At 41.5% G+C, this 17400-nt stretch overlaps 1 protein-coding gene across 4 annotated transcripts in view; it reads left to right on the forward strand.

Annotated features, from left to right (window-relative positions):
- Positions 1-17400, forward strand: part of DMD (dystrophin) — a 1248719-nt gene that overhangs the window by 467963 nt on the left and 763356 nt on the right. For all 4 annotated transcript variants that reach the window (XM_066619666.1, XM_066619670.1, XM_066619667.1 and 1 more), the window contains 4 exons: positions 1678-1857; positions 6329-6457; positions 10716-10886; positions 14288-14410. In XM_066619666.1, coding sequence (XP_066475763.1) covers positions 1678-1857; positions 6329-6457; positions 10716-10886; positions 14288-14410 — 603 coding nt within the window. The remainder of the gene's footprint in view (positions 1-1677; positions 1858-6328; positions 6458-10715; positions 10887-14287; positions 14411-17400) is intronic.

The following is a 17400-nucleotide window of genomic DNA, read 5'->3' on the forward strand; positions in this document are numbered from 1 at the left end:
AAAATATGGTTGCTCAGAGCATTAACTTTCCCTCCCTGGGGGAGACTGCCATGAAACTGTCAAAAATGACTGTTTTGCCCCATGTGGCATTGCTACCATACTGCAAAACAGAAGAGCTCCAAATAAGTGTTTGGCCAGCAGTGGCAGTGTTTGGAGTACCACCCTCCCCTCCATTGTGAGCTATGTGAGATGCATTATTTTACTCCTCCCCAAACTACACTTGGTTGTGTGTGTTTGGAGTCTATCTGGGGCAGAACACCTACGGTTAGAATTCTGAGAAGTCAAGTGTTAACAAAGTAACTTGCTATACGTGTTGTGAGGGAGCAACTTTTTTGGCGGGTGTAAAGTGCTCCCTTTCTGTATAGTTCCTTTTCACCACAGTTCCCATGTGTGTGCTTTAAGTATGGAAGACATAAGGCCACAAGTTTATCTCCATCTGAATTCATCTGAACTGTCATCTGAATTCTGGTCTTAATTTCCATCTGAATTGTCATCTGAATTCTGGTCCTGATTGACCTGGGACTGTGATTGATGTGGTTTCGTTCCTTGATTGATGTGGTGTGATTGGCTACCAAATGTACTCTGTATCCTATGCTCTACGGTAGGAAAGTGGGTGGGGTGGAGGGGCTGGTGAGTGTTTTACCTTTTCCCATTATTCTCTATGGCTTTTAAAATTTTTAACAGAAGCTCTGATGTTGGAATAGTGTTTTGCTGACGGTTGGGGCATGTCTGTCATCTGTTTAGGATATGCTGCACAGTCTTCTTGTCCCACCTGCATCCGTCCCATGACCCCATCTTGGCAGTAGTACTTGCATCAGAGATGTATCCACATGGCATTGTGCCACTGTCCATGGCACATCCATTGACAGGTCTGGAGCTACAATGGTAGAATTGTGCTGGCATGGGTAATGATGCACTGGTGTCCAAGGGCATATAACATATCTTGAGTCACTATCACTTCAGAAGTACAGAATTGCTTCTCAGATGCCTGATATTTTGATTGATATTTTAATCAGTCTAAAGGTTTTGTTTATATTTGGTGATCAAAATGATCTAAACCAGGGATGTAAAACTCATTTGATATAGTGAATCGAATAGCATTCATGGCACCTGCTGAGGGCCAGAAATTACATCATCAAGCAGGAAGTGATGTTAAGCCAGAAATTAACAACCAGAAATAAGCACTTTGTTGTTACATAGAAACTCATCAGCTGCAAATGACAGAAGAGAAAACATGCAAATCATCTTATTTCCAAGATATGGGAGAGCCCAATTATGACATGGTCTGCCTTTTCAGCAGTGCTGCTTCTTTTACAGCATTGCTTCATGGCTCAGCAGCTGGTGGTCTTCAAAGTGATATCTTGGCAGAAGTGGCACCACTGAGAGGGCAGCCTTTCTCATCACTCTTGCTCCTGAAAGGGTGGTGCTGGGACAGCCATCAATTATCATGGGGGCCAGATAAAGAGCTTCTGGAGTCTGCATCTGACCCACAGGCATTATGTTTGACACCCCTGATCTAAACAGTCATTACAGATTTTTCTCATTCAAGAGTTACACTCTTATATATTGAAATATAGTAAATGTTTTTAATCTATTTTTGCCGAAGTTATGATATTAGCATGAGTTTTAATTCATATGTTAATCTTCCTTATCTATCCTCCATTTGTTTTTTCATAGGCAACACAGTTGGAGATTGAGAAACGACAGCTTCAGCTGAAGAACATCACTGATTTAGGAGAGGGACTGAAGACAGTGCTTAAAGGGAAAGAAGGCTTAGTGAATGATAAACTCAGCCTTCTGAGCAGTAACTGGATAGCAGTAACTTCACGAGCAGAAGAATGGTTTAACCTCTTGCTGGTAAGAAACACATTTTATTATGCAATTCCCTGAGCAGTGTAAAGCCCAGAAGAAGCACTACAGAGTTTAGTCTCCTTTTAGGTGTGTGAGTGATTGGCAGGCCAATCTGCGCTTTTCAGTGCTGGCGGTACCAGCATACTACCCACGCCAGGGGTCGTAAATGTTCCGTAAAGCACTTTTATGGCACATTCCGTGTAGGGACCGCTGAATGGTGTAGGGCAGGGGTGTCCAAACATTTTGGTAGGAGGGCCACATCATCTCTCTGACACTGTGTCGGGGGCTGGGAAAAAATTAATTTACATTTCAAATTTGAATAAATTTACATAAATGAATATATTAGAGATGGAACTTATATGAATGAATGAAGGTGTAGCAATAGCTCAAGGCCTATAAAAGTCCTTGCACAAAGCAAGTCCAGCCTTTCCTTTGCTGCCACTGCTGCATCACAGACGTGAAACAGCAAGCGCTGGAGGGAGCCCTCATCCCACAGCTCATGCATGAGGTCAAACAGTTGGCCATCATGCAGAGAGCAGTTGCATCAGGCCAGCACAAGCTCCAGCAAGTCTCTGGAGGGCCAGAGGTGCATTTGGGGGCTCTCCGCAGGCTGGATTGGGAATCCTAAAGGGCCGCAAGTGTTCCCAGAGCCAGGGTTTGGGCACCCCTGGTGTAGGGATTGGACTGATGCTGCCTGGAGCAAAGGAAGAGCTTTGGGCACTGGTAAGGTTTGTCAAGGTGGGGGGGAGGTGTTCTGGGGCTGCAAGAGGGTGGGGGAGGGCAGGAACTAGGGCAGGAGATGGTAGGACTGGCAGAGCCCAGCAACCATGCCCAAGAAGCCTAGAGAACAGCATCTTGCCTAAGGCTTTCCAGTAAATTCATGGTCGTACTAGGATTTGAACTTGCCCTCTTATACTTCTCGATATAATCATTGATCTTGGACATGTGTATTGGCACATACACATGGCCCCCAAAAGTAGTGTGTTAAGGGACTTTTAACTGTTTGCCGTGGTTCACCCATCTCCCAAACTGGTATTCGATAATAAAGGAGTCAGAGTATAAATGTAATTGAAACTTGTACATAGTTTATTAAGAGTATTGTTTACAATGATAGGTAGCAAGGGGATGGACAAAGAATGAAAGCAGCCCGGTCTCAACACTGACATTGACTAAGAAATCACTACCATGCTGACAACTAGAAATGGAGGGAACATGTCATTTATAGAAGAAATTAATGAGAGGTCTCTGACTCAGTAATATAGCATGTATACAGAGTACTCAGTTCTGGATTTCCCAGGATTCCAAGAAGTTTTGGGAGAATAATGAGCTTTAGAGCGAGCAGGTTAGAGGAATTCCTTTGGAAAGAGGAAAGAGGAGGTTGGCTAGGTTGAAAAAGCATGGCTTAATAATTACTACTAAGAAGGAGTGAAGATTATCAGGGAAGAGTTTGAGCATACACTGGAGACACAGCAGAGGAGAGAGATTACTCCCTATGGCCCAGTATTTTTGCCCAATGACTCAAGGACAGGGAGTGGGGGAAAGTGACCCCAATTGCTTGGTGTGCTGAGTTGATCAAGGGAAATCTACAAGGAAACTCAGAGACTGGCCTCCAGGCTTTTGCCCTAGTTGGTTCAAAATAGAATCAAAATGGTGAAGATAGAAAGATTAGAGCAACCAGTTGTACCATCAGTGGATTTGCCTACGGAAAGTGGAAGATAGGATGTTCAGCAGTAAACCTGCTCTTAGTCTATTGCGGTGATGTCTGAGGGCAGTAAGCATTAGAGTGCCTTGAGGATCTCAAGGCTAGGCAAGCTGAATTCTTGTAAAGAACCATCAAAGCAAGAAGGCTTGAATGTGGGAATCTAATGCTGAATCCTTATGTTCAGGTGTCTGTAATTATAGCTGCCAAAATAAAATGAAAAAAGTTTCCTGGGCTATCTGGCTAATGCTCAGTCCTGGTCTATCCTAATGGCTGTTTTTTTGTTTTGTTTTTTTAATTCTTCAAGCAAAAACAAAATTACTTGATTGGGTGGAGATTGCTCTGCCAATAAGGGAGCTAATTTTGGTTGTTAGGCAGGACTAAGGTGTGGGTTTAAGAGAACAAGAGAGCTGTAGTTCTTAAGCGGGGTGTAGTTCCACTTGTGGAGGCAGTTTGATTGAATTAAGGCACCTCTCAGGTACTCAGTTTGGGTTGGGGCAAAAAGTACCCAGTCGGTAGGTAGGAAGGAAGGAAGGAATGCATGCTTGATTAGGTTCCAAACAGAGAGAAAATATCCGTTTCAAAGTTGCCAACATTTTCTTTCTATAGTTTTCTTAAAACCAGGTTGTTAACTTCGAGACAGTTGCTTGTAGAATGGTATGATTGTGTGAACTGGGAAAAATATGTTAGAGAGTGGGGAAGATAGTCATGTAAATTTGTCAGTTAAATAATGCAACAAGGCAATGTATAGAAATTGCTGATGTCGTTGTATTAACAATTCAATAATATAGCCAACTTCATTTAGCGTATGCTCCGTGTACTGTACACCAGCTGTTTAATTCTTAAAGCTCCATCATTTTGTTTCAACCATAATAACAGTTACATTACAGGCAAAGATAAAAGTTTTTGATAACGTTCTGTCATGATTCCAAAATATGTGCTTCTTTTACATTATTTGTAAACGCTATAAAACCCTCACACGTACAAATAAGCTGGAAATAAAGTTATTTTGGTTCAATATGGTGTTCTGCCTATATATCTGTATCAGTTTTTACCACTAGAGTAAAATAGATGAATAGGAGAAACGGTATTCTCTTAAAACTTCTGAAGGCCATTTTTCTCTTATGTACTCCAAATCATCCAGCGAAATGGCAACATTGGTCATACTATAAAAATAGCTTAAGATTGAAAGCAATTTCTAAATGAGTGATTCCTGCAAGTATGAAAGAAGGAATATGAAACAGAGACCAATCCCCAATATGATCTTTTTTAACCTATAGAACAGTGATCCTCCTTGCAAATTAAGGACTAAGGTACACTTTGCAATAGCTGGGCAACATGGCCCAGCATATTTATTTTTTGTTGAGAAGTAAGCACATGGGGGACTGCGGAATAGGACAAGACTGCTGGAGGGCAAGGTGGCCTTTTGCTGCCTCAGCTCTAATCATTGAACTCTCTATTCTGCTATTTTCATTTGAGGAGAAAAAATCTTCCAATGGTTTCCAGTGACAGCTCCCTCCCCCATAAAAAATAGTGTGTGTGCTCATAATTGAGATTAGAATCTCTGTGGAGACAAAGCCACCCTCTACTGTCTTTTTGCAAAGTTCCATTTTGCAGCCCCCTCCATGCACATTAAAACAAAAACAGAAAAAACCCTTCCTAACATAAATGTATATTGTGGGTGGCCTACAATATACATTTATCAAAATATGTAGTGGGTCCTAAAAGACCATGGGAGAAGGGGAAGGAGCCTGAAATCCAATGCAAATTCCCCTTCTCTTACAGTCTTTTATACTGTGAGAAAGCAGTTTCCCAAGTAGTTTAAAGGACCATTAGGAGGAAAGTGAGGTTCAGGGGTTGCACACCTGAAGGTTCTCATCATCTTAAGGGCGCAGTCCTAACCCCTTATGTCAGTGCTTTCCAGCACTGGCGTAGTGGTGCCAATGGGACATGTGCAACTTCTTGCAGTTGGGTGTCACTCATGGGGGTCTCCTCAAAGTAAGGAAATGTTTGTTCCCTTACCTCAGAGTTGCATTGCCCTTATGTCAGTGTTGGAAAGCACTGACATAAGGGGTTAGGCTTGCACCCAAAGAGTCCAAATCCCCTACCTTCTTAGACCCAGGATAAAGGGAAGCAAGTAGAAGGCCACTTGATTCAAATCAGTCTAACTTCCAACCCCAGCCACCTAAAAACTCATACCTGTGCATGACTCTCTGCTGTCATCTTGAAGATAGTTTGTATGGGCTGCCATTGGCATCTGCTGGGTTGGAAAGGAGCTGGAGGGTAATTTCACTTGAAACCCCCCATAGATGGATATTTCTACAATGGTAGATAACATCTCTTTCCCTAGAATTGCAATTAATTATTATGGATGTGAAGGGAAGTGGTTGACTTGCATTTGTTTTAAATGAGTGGTAGTCAAAAAACCAGTTTAAGTGCTTTTACCAGACCTAGTGAAATCTTTGACTCAAGCCAATTCTGCCCAATGTTGCATATACGCAAAAGGGATCAAATCTGTACACTTGTGGGCTGGGCAGAAATGGATTTTAAAAAACCAGCGAACTCTAGTGTCACTAGTAGAAATGGTTCTGACACTCTTCTCAGTTAACTGTGGGCTATTTTGAGAAAACTGTCTTGGTCTTATTCGACTGGTCTCATAGTTCTTTGGACTTGCCAACGTGTATAAAGTTTTCAGAGTAAAGTTCTTGTATTATTTTTTCTTTTAATTCAGGTGTTAATTTCTTAAAAGCATGTTCTCCTTTATTTATCTACATGTAGACATATCAGAAACACATGGAGACTTTTGATCAGAATGTTGCCAACATCACTACCTGGATGTATCGAGCAGAAATACTCTTAGATGAATCTGAAACCCAAAGACCTCAGCAAAGGGAAGATATTCTTAAGGTAACAAATACCATTTTCTGAAAATCATTTGTTCTGTAAATCTAATAAATGGTATATGTACAGGACTTTTGTTCAACAGTTTAAAAATTGCGTCTTAGGATGATAGTGAAAATTTTCCTTTGACAAAGGCATTTGCCAACAGCTTTTAGGCTGCTTAATGATATTGCAGTACAGGGTAGAAGTATACCCCTTTCAGGAGGAAAACCAGGTATGTTTTATTAAGGTTTGAGGACTTCATGGTGAGTAGAACACTTATTTCCTGAAAATTGTTATCCAAAAAGCATCTGTGTAAAAATGGAACACCAGTCATCTTTATTGGTTTGCTCCTTTTATCAAAGACCTGTTCTTCTGATATTTATTAACATCATTTCAAAGGTTTTAGCTTTCCAAACTCTGATTTCACTTGACAACACTGTATTAGAATTTAATAGAATCCTATAGGAAGTGGTTTATCATTTGAAGAGAGATGTATTGTAGCATATTTTAGGAAAGTCTAAAAATGTATGTGTAACTCCTGTAGAAAGACTATCTTCATACAAATAAAATATTTCTGCATACAGATTAATAGTTGGCAGTATAATAGATTTATAGACAATTTTTAAAATTACATGGAATTAGCAATTGTCTGTTCAAAATTCACAAGAGATTAAAGTCTTTGTCACCTTCACAACATGAAACTTCCATTCCCAAGAGTCCTAACTTCATACCTCACAATGCTGTCACCATCTTTTCTGAAGGGTTTCTCCTTCAAGACCTCCTTTAATAATCTTTATCAAAATAACCCTCCCTCCCTTTTTATTTATTTATTTATTTATTTATTTATTTATTTATTTTACTCCAGAGCCTTATTCTGAATTGTTAATTCAAACTTAGAATTTTCAAACTTAGAATTGTTAATTCTAACAATTACTTATTGTGGAAAACTCATATAAATTAGAAGAATTTTGGAGAGCAAGTAAAATTTACTTAAATTATGTTTTAAGGAAAGAATGTTTACTTATTATTAAACGCTTTACAAAGTTCCAATTTATATGTGCACTGTCTTCTAAAGGTATAGACCTAGGCTACTTTTTAAGGGGAGGAAATGTTTACTTATTACTACATGCTTTACAAAGTTCCAGTGTCAAACCCTCTGAAGAGAGGGTATCTGCCAGCATAATGGTGAGTAAGGTATGGAGATGGACTCAGGACTCCAAAGTCTCCCTATGGCAACACTCAGCTCAGTTCTGTGCTGCATCTTAACACAGAGGTAAAACTTTTGATATGTAAACTCTCAAAAACACAGGAAGGCTCTTTTTAGTTGGCAGTAGTTCAGTTTCCTGAATAATTGCTTCTAATTATTAGTTTATGAATGAGCAGTTGAGAATCATTCTCTCAGAACAGTTTAATAGTACCTTAACCACACATGCGCACACAAACAAGTATGGTTCCAGCTGGTTATAGAGAAATTGAATGAATTCAAGCCTTACAGAATGTTATGAATACAGACAGTAATGAACAATGAATCATTATACTGTCCTTGTATAAATGCACATGGCCCACCTGGAACCATTGGATGGGAAAATCTATAGATATCAAATATGCAAACAGATGTTCTTGATGGATAAGGATCTTATCTACTGAAGTAAAACCACAATTTTAGGCAGATATTATTCTCAGTACCAGAAATTATGTTCATTTCCATTTTGATTTTAGTTGGATTATAGGCTAGCCCAGCAGTTCCCATACTTACTTTGTTCACAATGCCTTTCATGCGATTCCTTCACAGCGCCCCTACAGTTTGGCCGCTGTCTTCAAGACATGCAGCCAGGAGTTCCAGAAAAATATTCCACAGCAAGTGTGGTACCCCTGTGAGTTCACTGTGGCGTCCCTGTGCACCACAGTTTGGGAACTGCTGGGCTATCCTCTTTTAGCAGGATGAATTCATCTGGAACAATTACAACAGTGTATGATGTAGAATTGCCCTTACCTTTACTTAAATCTGGTATTTTGCAATTCAAAATTTTGAACAATATTGTCAGGGCTAGTGGTTTGCAGACCACTGAATTGCCTGGAAGGACAGACACTGATATTCAAGCTGGTGCAGTTGCTTATCTTTGAGGAAAGAGGCTAGAATCAGCACTTCTATAGGGCCAACTAGTGTGCAATTGGCTGCCTGTGTCACCTGATTTTGCTTGCTTACTAGTTCTTTCATCACTCTAACTATCTGTAGAAATGACACTGCAGCTCCTATGAAATCCGACTAGTAGTTCATCCTATTTGAAACTATCATAGAGGTGCCAAAGAGTAAGGTTCCTTGACCCTGCTATCATAATTCTCAGCACAAGCCCCTGCTGCCTTACAAATGTATTATTGATTTGCCTTGATCATTAGGCATTTTGTTCTTGCTTTCTAGTTTATACTTGAAAGGCTCATGATGTTACTTTTGGTTTTGTAATGAACAAAAATATTTTATCAGTGCAAAATGCAGGTATTTTCTTTTTCCACCATCATAATGCCATGGAACGTGATATGAAATGAAAATATTTTAGAGCCTTAGGATGAATACAAAGAGATACTAACTCTATTTTTAAAAATAAAATTGAAGAAACTACGGGAAGTTGTTTCTCTTTTACATAATATCTTCTGGAGTCCTAATTTATTCATTGAATAATAATATTGATATAGACCTATTCCTAAGCCCTGTTAAGCACTTGATATCCATGATCTCAGTAATTTTTGCAAGGTAGGCCATATTACAGATTGAGTGACTGAGGTTCAGAGATTGTGGCTTGCCACTGAGTTTCAACTTTCCAGACTGGAGCATGCCAATGATGCACTCTTCTGACTTATGTGTAATGCTGTACATTTGAAATTAACAAGGTACTTCTAATTGCTTCTGGATAGAATAAATGTGAATGTTGCATAGTTAGTGCTAGATGCCTGGATAACTGATTCAGGAACATAGACTTGTCAAGAAAGGCATACTATAGATGTGGATAGCAATTAGGGTATGCCTTTCATTTTACAAATGCCTCATAGACCAATCCTGAGCTGCCCGGGGCTCAGGGCTGCAGTGGTGCTGAAAATGGCTGCTGCCACATCCAGTGCACTCCAGGGAGCCGCCAGTTGCTCCTTGAGAGAAGGGGACTTTTGTCCCCTTCCCCTGAGTAAAGTGAGTAGCCCCACAATGGGGCTATTTGATTCTCTGGCAACCCAAAGGTTGGCAGAGAATCAAGAACCTCAATGTTGGGCGGTGAGCCGACACGGTACCAGTAAAGCGGTGAGGAAAGGGGAGCAGAGAGAAACTAGAATTAACAGACTTCCCAAAAGATTTAAGAAATTTGTTCTATGCTGAATAATTGGATCCCAGTAAGAGTGATCCTACCAGCAAAGCTCCACTGGTCCTGCCTCCCTTCCTCTCTGCTCTCCCCCCAGAATGCTTCCTCTCCACCCTCCGCCTGTCTCCGCCCTCCCCATAATGCCTCCTCCCCGCCTCCCCATGCCCCCACTTACCTCTCTGCTGCTCGGTGGTCAACGCAGCCACCGAGCGGCAGAGCTCCTTTGGCCACCCGGCGCTAGCCCAGCACCAGCCAGCACTGGGCTAGCACCGGTGCTTACCAGCCGATCGGACCCGCAAGTGTGCCTTGCGGCATGTTTGTGACAGTGTGCGGCAGCAGTAAGCTGGCTCGCTCTCTTCAGGATTGGGCAGTAATTCACCCTATTAGTCCAGGGATGGCTGTTGTTTTCCTCAAGGTACACCTGAAACCTTTGTTCTGTTTTTCTAGGCAATCAGTGATTTAACATTAGGCCTTTGGTCTTAATTTTAAGATGACAAAGAATACTCCTAGGATTTTTTCTTTTAGACGTTAACCTCCTTTCTGTGTACATATTTATCACATATGTGATACATATGTGAAAATGGTTCAAGGATAAAGCTCCCACTACTCTGATATTATTTCTCCAGCTGATGATTGTATTATCCCAAGAACTAGCCAAGAAAAATATGTATGTCGGGTTCTTCAAGATGCTTTTCATAGGTCTTTAATTGTGTACATTCTTCTTCTCTCACACTGTCTCTTGTCAGCCTGAAAATACGAAAAAGCTAATCATGGAGAGTCCAGAGCTACACAACTAAAAGCTTAGATCAAGGCATTTGTTTAAAGATTGCTGAATGGTTTTGCTCCTTATTCCTTTGCACACTCTCTCTTTCTCTCTTTTTCTTTCTTCCTGCATTTATTACTAACTTCAAGCCCTGTCTCTTACTCATGGACTGTAGCGCTTAAAGACTGAGCTGAATGATATGCGTCCAAAGGTGGACTCTGTGCGCGACCAAGCAGTAGAGTTGATGACAAACCGTGGAGATCATTGCAGGAAAGTAGTCGAGCCTAAGCTGACAGAGCTCAACCAACGATTTGCAGCCATATCACAAAGAATTAAAAGTGAAAAGGTAGGAAGAAGTGGTCCCATGTGGAGCTATGCGTACATGGTAAATACAGCTTAACAAAATGGGCATTCTTCCTTTTGGAGAGCAGATTTTCCAAAACAGAAGGTAGCAACAGGGTGGGGAAACTCAAAGTGGTATAATTTAAACATGGAAGTAGAGAAATCTCTGTGTGTGTGCACACGGGCTTACATCATGTTGATACTGTCACTGTTTCAGAAGCAAATCACTCCTCTGTACTTTCACTGGATGCTACATAAAAAATCAAGAGCCAGTGTGATTTAGTAAGTAGACAAATTATGAAGAGATCCATGTTCAAATCTCCACTCAGCCATTAAGTCCACTAGGTGACTGTGTGTTAGTTTCTTACTCTCAGCCTAATGTACCTTTCCAAGTCGTTATAAAGATAAGAACCATGTACACTTCCTATAGGCGCCCTACGGGCTTATGTGGAGATAAGTAAAAATGCTTTTTATTTACCTCCCATTTGCCTTCAACCACTTCAAGCAAGTATACAGCATGCACCTTTCTGCACATGTCTTTATCGGTGCTGGTGGCAGGGGATAGAATTGAGGCCTGTGTGAAGCTGCCTTGAGCGGAGTCAGACCAACATGTCTGATCTGAGACAAATTGGAGCCTAAATTGGAATGCAAATTTTCTGTGAACCTTTATTTATTTATTTAGTTCGTTCGTTCGTTTAGTTAGTTATTGCCCTCATGTTCAACCCCACCCAACTCTGTCTCCATTTCTGCCTCCTTGTCCATCCACCTATTAACATAGATAGCGTAGAAGTGGCAGAGGCCAAGTGAAGGTTTGGTTGCTGTCATAGAAGGGAAACAATCAGAAGAGGATTGCAGGGCCCCCTGCCACTGTTTTCTCCTGCTCTAGAGCATCTCTTTCTACTTCTGTTTGACAGTTCTTCAGGTGCCTTCCTTGGCAAAAATCATTCAACCACTGGACAAACTCTTTGTCTAGTATCTTCTGCTGTGAAGACTGATACGAAGAGTTCATTTAGCATCTGTAAAATATCCCTAATATGCTGCAGTTATTCTTTCACACGTTTGTTGTCTAATCACTCAACCAGATATGCTGGTTCCCTGTTTATTATGTTTCCAAATGACTACATTATTGTTTGTTTGTAATATCTGTTAGCAATATACTCCTCAAATCCTTCTCTTGCTTTATTGTAAACGCAATTTGTTTTGCAAGAGTTTGTATTTCTTTTTTGTTCTCATCATTGAAGCAGCGTTTCCACTTTTTAGAGGAAGTTCTCTTTCCTTTCATTACTACTTTGACTCTGCTTGTTAACTACACCAGCACCCTCTTGTAGTGGTTGGTACCTTTCCTAATTCATGGTATGCATTCTATTTGAGCAATTGTACTGGCAGGTATCTCTATGCACCCTGAAGAGGTTGATCTCTCCCATTCAACTTTCTTTAAATTAATATTCTCTTGTTTTTGTTTTTAAGAACTTTTGAAATTTAAAATACACTTTGTAGGTTTTCTGGGCAACTTTACATTTACACAACCTTTGAATTTCATACAAGTTTGGTCACAGTGGTAGAGCATCAAGAAGCATCAGTACCCAACAAGAAAGTCAGGAGGAGGAGCCCCTATGCCCCCTTCCTCCTTACTTTCAGCTGCACTGCAACCTCCCTCCCCTTTTGCTTCATCTGGGTGTTTTGAAATGAATGCCAGGAGCCACACACTCCACCATCCTGCTTGTTTCAAACGTATAGCTGGCATGAATCTGGAAAGCTCCATGTAGGGCTTCGTGGCCTGGGAAGGGAGTTAGGATACAGCCGAAAGGACAGGAAAGGATTAGGATACAGCAGAGGCTTCTGCATATCCTTCTCCCCTTCTTGGCCCAATCCTCCCCTCATTCTGCCCCTCTGTCCAGAAATGCCTCTCCCTGCCTCCAAAATGCTCTCTCCCAGCCCCCATGCTGACCCATGCAATCTTACCTGTGCCAGCCAGCACTGGGATAGGATGTGGCACCAGCAGGCTGATGCAGGCCGTTGAGCTGGCGCTGCTGGCATGTTACAGCATGAGCTGGTGCAGGGACAACTGTGCTACCTCAGCCCAAAGTTAGGATTGCACCGTAGCTTGAATAAACAGATAAACAGGGCACATGAATATATATGTGATGTTGCTTATCATATTGATTAGATTGACAGCCCAATCCTGAGCTGCCCGGGGAGTGCAGCTTTGGCGGCACCGAAAACAGCTGCAGGTGGCAGCTTGGGAGAAGGGGACCTTCATCCCCTCCTCCTGGGTAAGGGAAGTAGCCCCATGATGGGGCTACTTAAGTTACCGCCAACCAAAAGGCCGGCAGTAAGGTAAAGGTGTTCATGTAGGGCACCAAGCCTCAAACAAACACGCAGGATCCAGTGGAGCAGAGCTCCACTGGACCTGCCTCCCTCCCTCCCCCAGTACACCTCCCGCCTCCCTGTCAGGCCTGTCAGGCCTGTCCCACCTCCCTGTCAGGCCTCCTCCCTGCTCTCTCGCCGCCTGCCTCCCCCCTCCCTGGAACGCCTCCTCCCCATCCCCCCTCCCTGCTCCCGCTTACTGTGCCGCGGCTCAGCGGTATCTACGACCGCTGAGCGGCAGAGGCCAGGCGCCCATCCGGTGCTAGCCCAGCGCCAACCATCGCTGGGCTAACACGGGCACTGGCCCGGCGGTAAGCCTCGCAAATGTGCCTTATGGCACGTTTGCAGCAGTAAGTGCCAGTGGGAAGCTGGCGCGACAAGCTCAGGATTGGAATCCCAATCAATATGATAAGCAGCATCACATATATATTCATACGATTGCCCCAAAAACATCACATATATGAACCAAGAGTTAACCATAATATCCATCCTTTTCACAATGATCATTGTAATAGTATTATATACAACAGATACTTAACTGCTTTCCGCCACTAAACATGTGTTAGTTTGCTCCTTAAGTGCTTTCATTGTAAATCAGATATATATTCATTAAGGGTATTGGCTACATTGCCACAGAAGTTATGAGCAAATATGTTTATATTGATTGTTTAGTCGTTGTTTATATTTTTTGACTTTTATATAGTTTTAATAATTCTTTTTCATTTTAATGATTTAGTATGTTTTTATATATTTTGATGAAGCTCTTTCTGTAAGATTAAAAACGTTGCTAAGTGAGAACAGTAAATAAAGAGAGATCAATTGAGGTACTACTGTTAGTTATATTACCTATACGCTTTTTTGTAAAATATTTGAAATTCAGCAGGGGGTGAATATTTGAAATGTAATTAATTTAACAGTTGGGGGGGGCAAAGCTGATAATGTCACTTTGGTTTATGCTGGCAATAAAAAGTGCGTGATGCAAAATTAAAAATCTTCTATTCCTTCCCCCCCCCCTTTCCAACCATCTTTTTTTTAAAGCCCTTCATTCCTTTGAAGGAACTGGAGCAGTTTAACTTCGATATACAAAAATTGCTTGAACCACTGGAGGCTGAAATTCAGCAGGGGGTGAATCTGAAAGAGGAAGACTTCAATAAAGATATGGTAAATTGGTTGTGATGGAAGTATGAATGAACTGGGAATGAAAATGGAATAAATACTCAAGCAGAAATTAGAAACCTCTACGTTTTGCATTTGACTCTTCAGACAGTTTACACATTGTTATTCTGTCAAGCTGTTATAAAATTGTAGTGCTGCACTTAGTATTTATAGCTCTGATTCCTAGTAGTTTTAGCAATATATTTTATGGTTACCTTCTATAAACTATATTTTTTAATTATTTGCTCTGAGTAATCATCAGAAACAGGAAAAGAGTCTGTAACAAAAGAAATATTGAAATTGTCATTACAGAAGTAAATGACAGGTGCATTGTACTACATAATAGGATTTTGTCCAACATTGAAAGGAGATTTGTGCTGGAATAATGTCCAGATTTCTCATTTAATCTCATGCTGAATTCTAACTTTAATGTCAGAGGTATGAAGAGTTTTCAGAAGGTGAGAATGTTTTCAACAAAAAATTAATGTTTGATTTGAACTAATCCTTTTTTAAAAAGTTACCTGTTTCTCTCTTCAGGTATTTGAAATCATCGTACCCTGTCTCTGGAATGCAGGGATGAGAGTGCAGTTGTATTTGCACTCAAAATAAATTGTCAGATAATTATGTACTTGTTATTAATATGTTTTAACAATAATGTTTTGGAGACAAAGGTTTTTAGCACATGTGGAAAGGAACTGTGCTTTCCATTGATTTCCCCCTTTGTCTGCAGTCCACTCTGCCATATTCCACATCATTCTCATGGGTCCGCCAACCCTTGGGGCAGTGATTCAGTTCAGACATTGAGGAGCTAGGCTCCATTCCCTTTAGGAACAAACCTTTATGGCTTCAAACAGCAGGACAAAGAAATTAAATGGACCTCCTGATGAAATGGTTGATATTGTAAATTGCAATTTAACTACTTTCCATGCATATGCTTATAACATTACTGATGGGACACTTAGAGGGACTCTGTTCAAAAATGTGCAGTGGTGTACTGGTACATTTTGAAGTGTAGGAGCTCTCCATGACAACCCCTGTAGACATACCCCTGTCACAGTCACATAGCCGTGGCCCCAGGGTACCAGATCGTATCAGGCATTTTTATTTGTCTTTTAAGGATTTAGAGCCATGCAACTCAGGCAAACTCTTGGGAGACTGGGATGCAAAATTCACATTTGTCTGTGTGGAGGCAGCACCAAGCACATAGATTTATTTTTAAAAAGGCAGTAAACCTCTGAATATCAGTTGCTGTGGGGCAAATTCCTGCCCAGTTACCTTTTTGCCCTGTTTGTGGACTTCAAAAATGCATCTTGTTGGCAGCTGTGGGAAATAGAATGTTGAACTAGATAGGCCTTTAATATGGGGCTCCATCCATAATAAGTTGTTGTTCACTCACAATGAATAATTGCCTATTAAATCAATAATCCTGTAAAAGTATATGAAATATACACTCAAAGAGACTCTCTCATTATTTACTTCAAATGTTCTAAAGCAAAGGATGAAGTCCCACTAGGTTTGATGTAGCTTCCAGGTAAGTGCACACAGGTTTACAGCATTATAATTTAACAAAATGTGCAATATATATGCAATAAGCATCATCCAGCAGGACCCGCCCCACCAACATTCCAGTAGATCTGGTTTGAATTGCCAAGAGATAATTGTCAGTTTTCCTCCTTTTACTAGTATGCATATTGACCAAACATAATGCTCTCAAGGTAATGGCAAGAGAGAGACTTTATAGCAACCTAATCCAAGGTTGTTGAAGACAAGTTGAACCCAGTCGAAGAAGTGCCACAAAACAATTCTCTGACCTGACTGTGGAATAAATTTCTTTTCTTCCTCTCCTGCCCCATAATCTCCCAACTTTACCTGTCCTCTGTAGTGGCTCATTTAAAAAAAAAAATTTTTTTTGGAAAAAGCAGGATGCTGCTGCATACTCAGCAAGGCTGGGGAGACAAGAGCAGAAGCATGAGAGAGATAAGGAGACAGCTATCATCTGAGTATGGGCCCTGGACTTGGCAGGCTGCTGCCTCTCAGTATCCCACCCCACTTCCTTCACATAAGAACATAAGAAGAGCCCCACTGTATCTTGTGGCTTATGTAGCTTCCTGTATCTCACAGTGGCCCACCAAATGCTTCAGGGAACACACTAGACAACAGACACAACCTGCATCCTGGTGCCCTAACTTGCATCTGGCAATCAGAGGCAGCCTACCTCTACCTTGCATATACCTACCAATGACTTGTAACTTGTGATGAACCTTTCCTCCAGAAATTTGTCCAGTCCCCTGCACACAAGCCTGCACACCACTGGATCGCTGAGTGCCTGTGCAATACTGCCCCCTTTTGCTCTCTGCATGCAGTGGATGCTCTGGGAAGGTCAGGGGCACCCAAACTCAGTAGGGTCTTGCTTGAGTGTGGGCATCACTTTGTGGTAGTTAGGGAAGTTGCATGCTCTCCTTTAAGAATTCTCAGGTGTATTTGCCTGGAACTAAGCTGGCCAGCTGAGCTGGTGGCTGAGACTCTGGCGGATGACGCCAGCAGTTCCTGTGTTCTTGAAGCAATGGATCTGTAGTTGGACAGGAACCACACCACTAAAGACACCAGGGTGTGTGCAGGGACAGCGAAGAAGGCTGCCACTGTATCCTGTTCCCTCTCCCACACCTGAAAGCCCTGCACGGGTCTACTCAGATTTGCACCAGTGATTGAGATGCTCCAGATCCGAGTAGACCTATAGCGGCTGCCAGGGGTTGACATGATGCAAGGAAACAAATATTCCCTACCTTGAGAAGACATCCCTGGCCCCACAGAATGCAGTGTACCGTGGCACAAGCAGCCACAGCTACTTGGCTCCTTCTGAATTTGAAGCCAAGTATGTGTAACAAATCTGAAAGCATATTCCTTTGTTTACCCTCACCTCTCTCTATTTACCCATTCAATATCAAATTTTAGATTTAAATTTTCTGGAGTAGGGACCCATTGGTAACTGTGTAAAA

This window comes from Tiliqua scincoides, chromosome 3 (assembly GCF_035046505.1).
Source record: "Tiliqua scincoides isolate rTilSci1 chromosome 3, rTilSci1.hap2, whole genome shotgun sequence".
Taxonomy (NCBI): Eukaryota; Metazoa; Chordata; class Lepidosauria; order Squamata; family Scincidae; genus Tiliqua; species Tiliqua scincoides.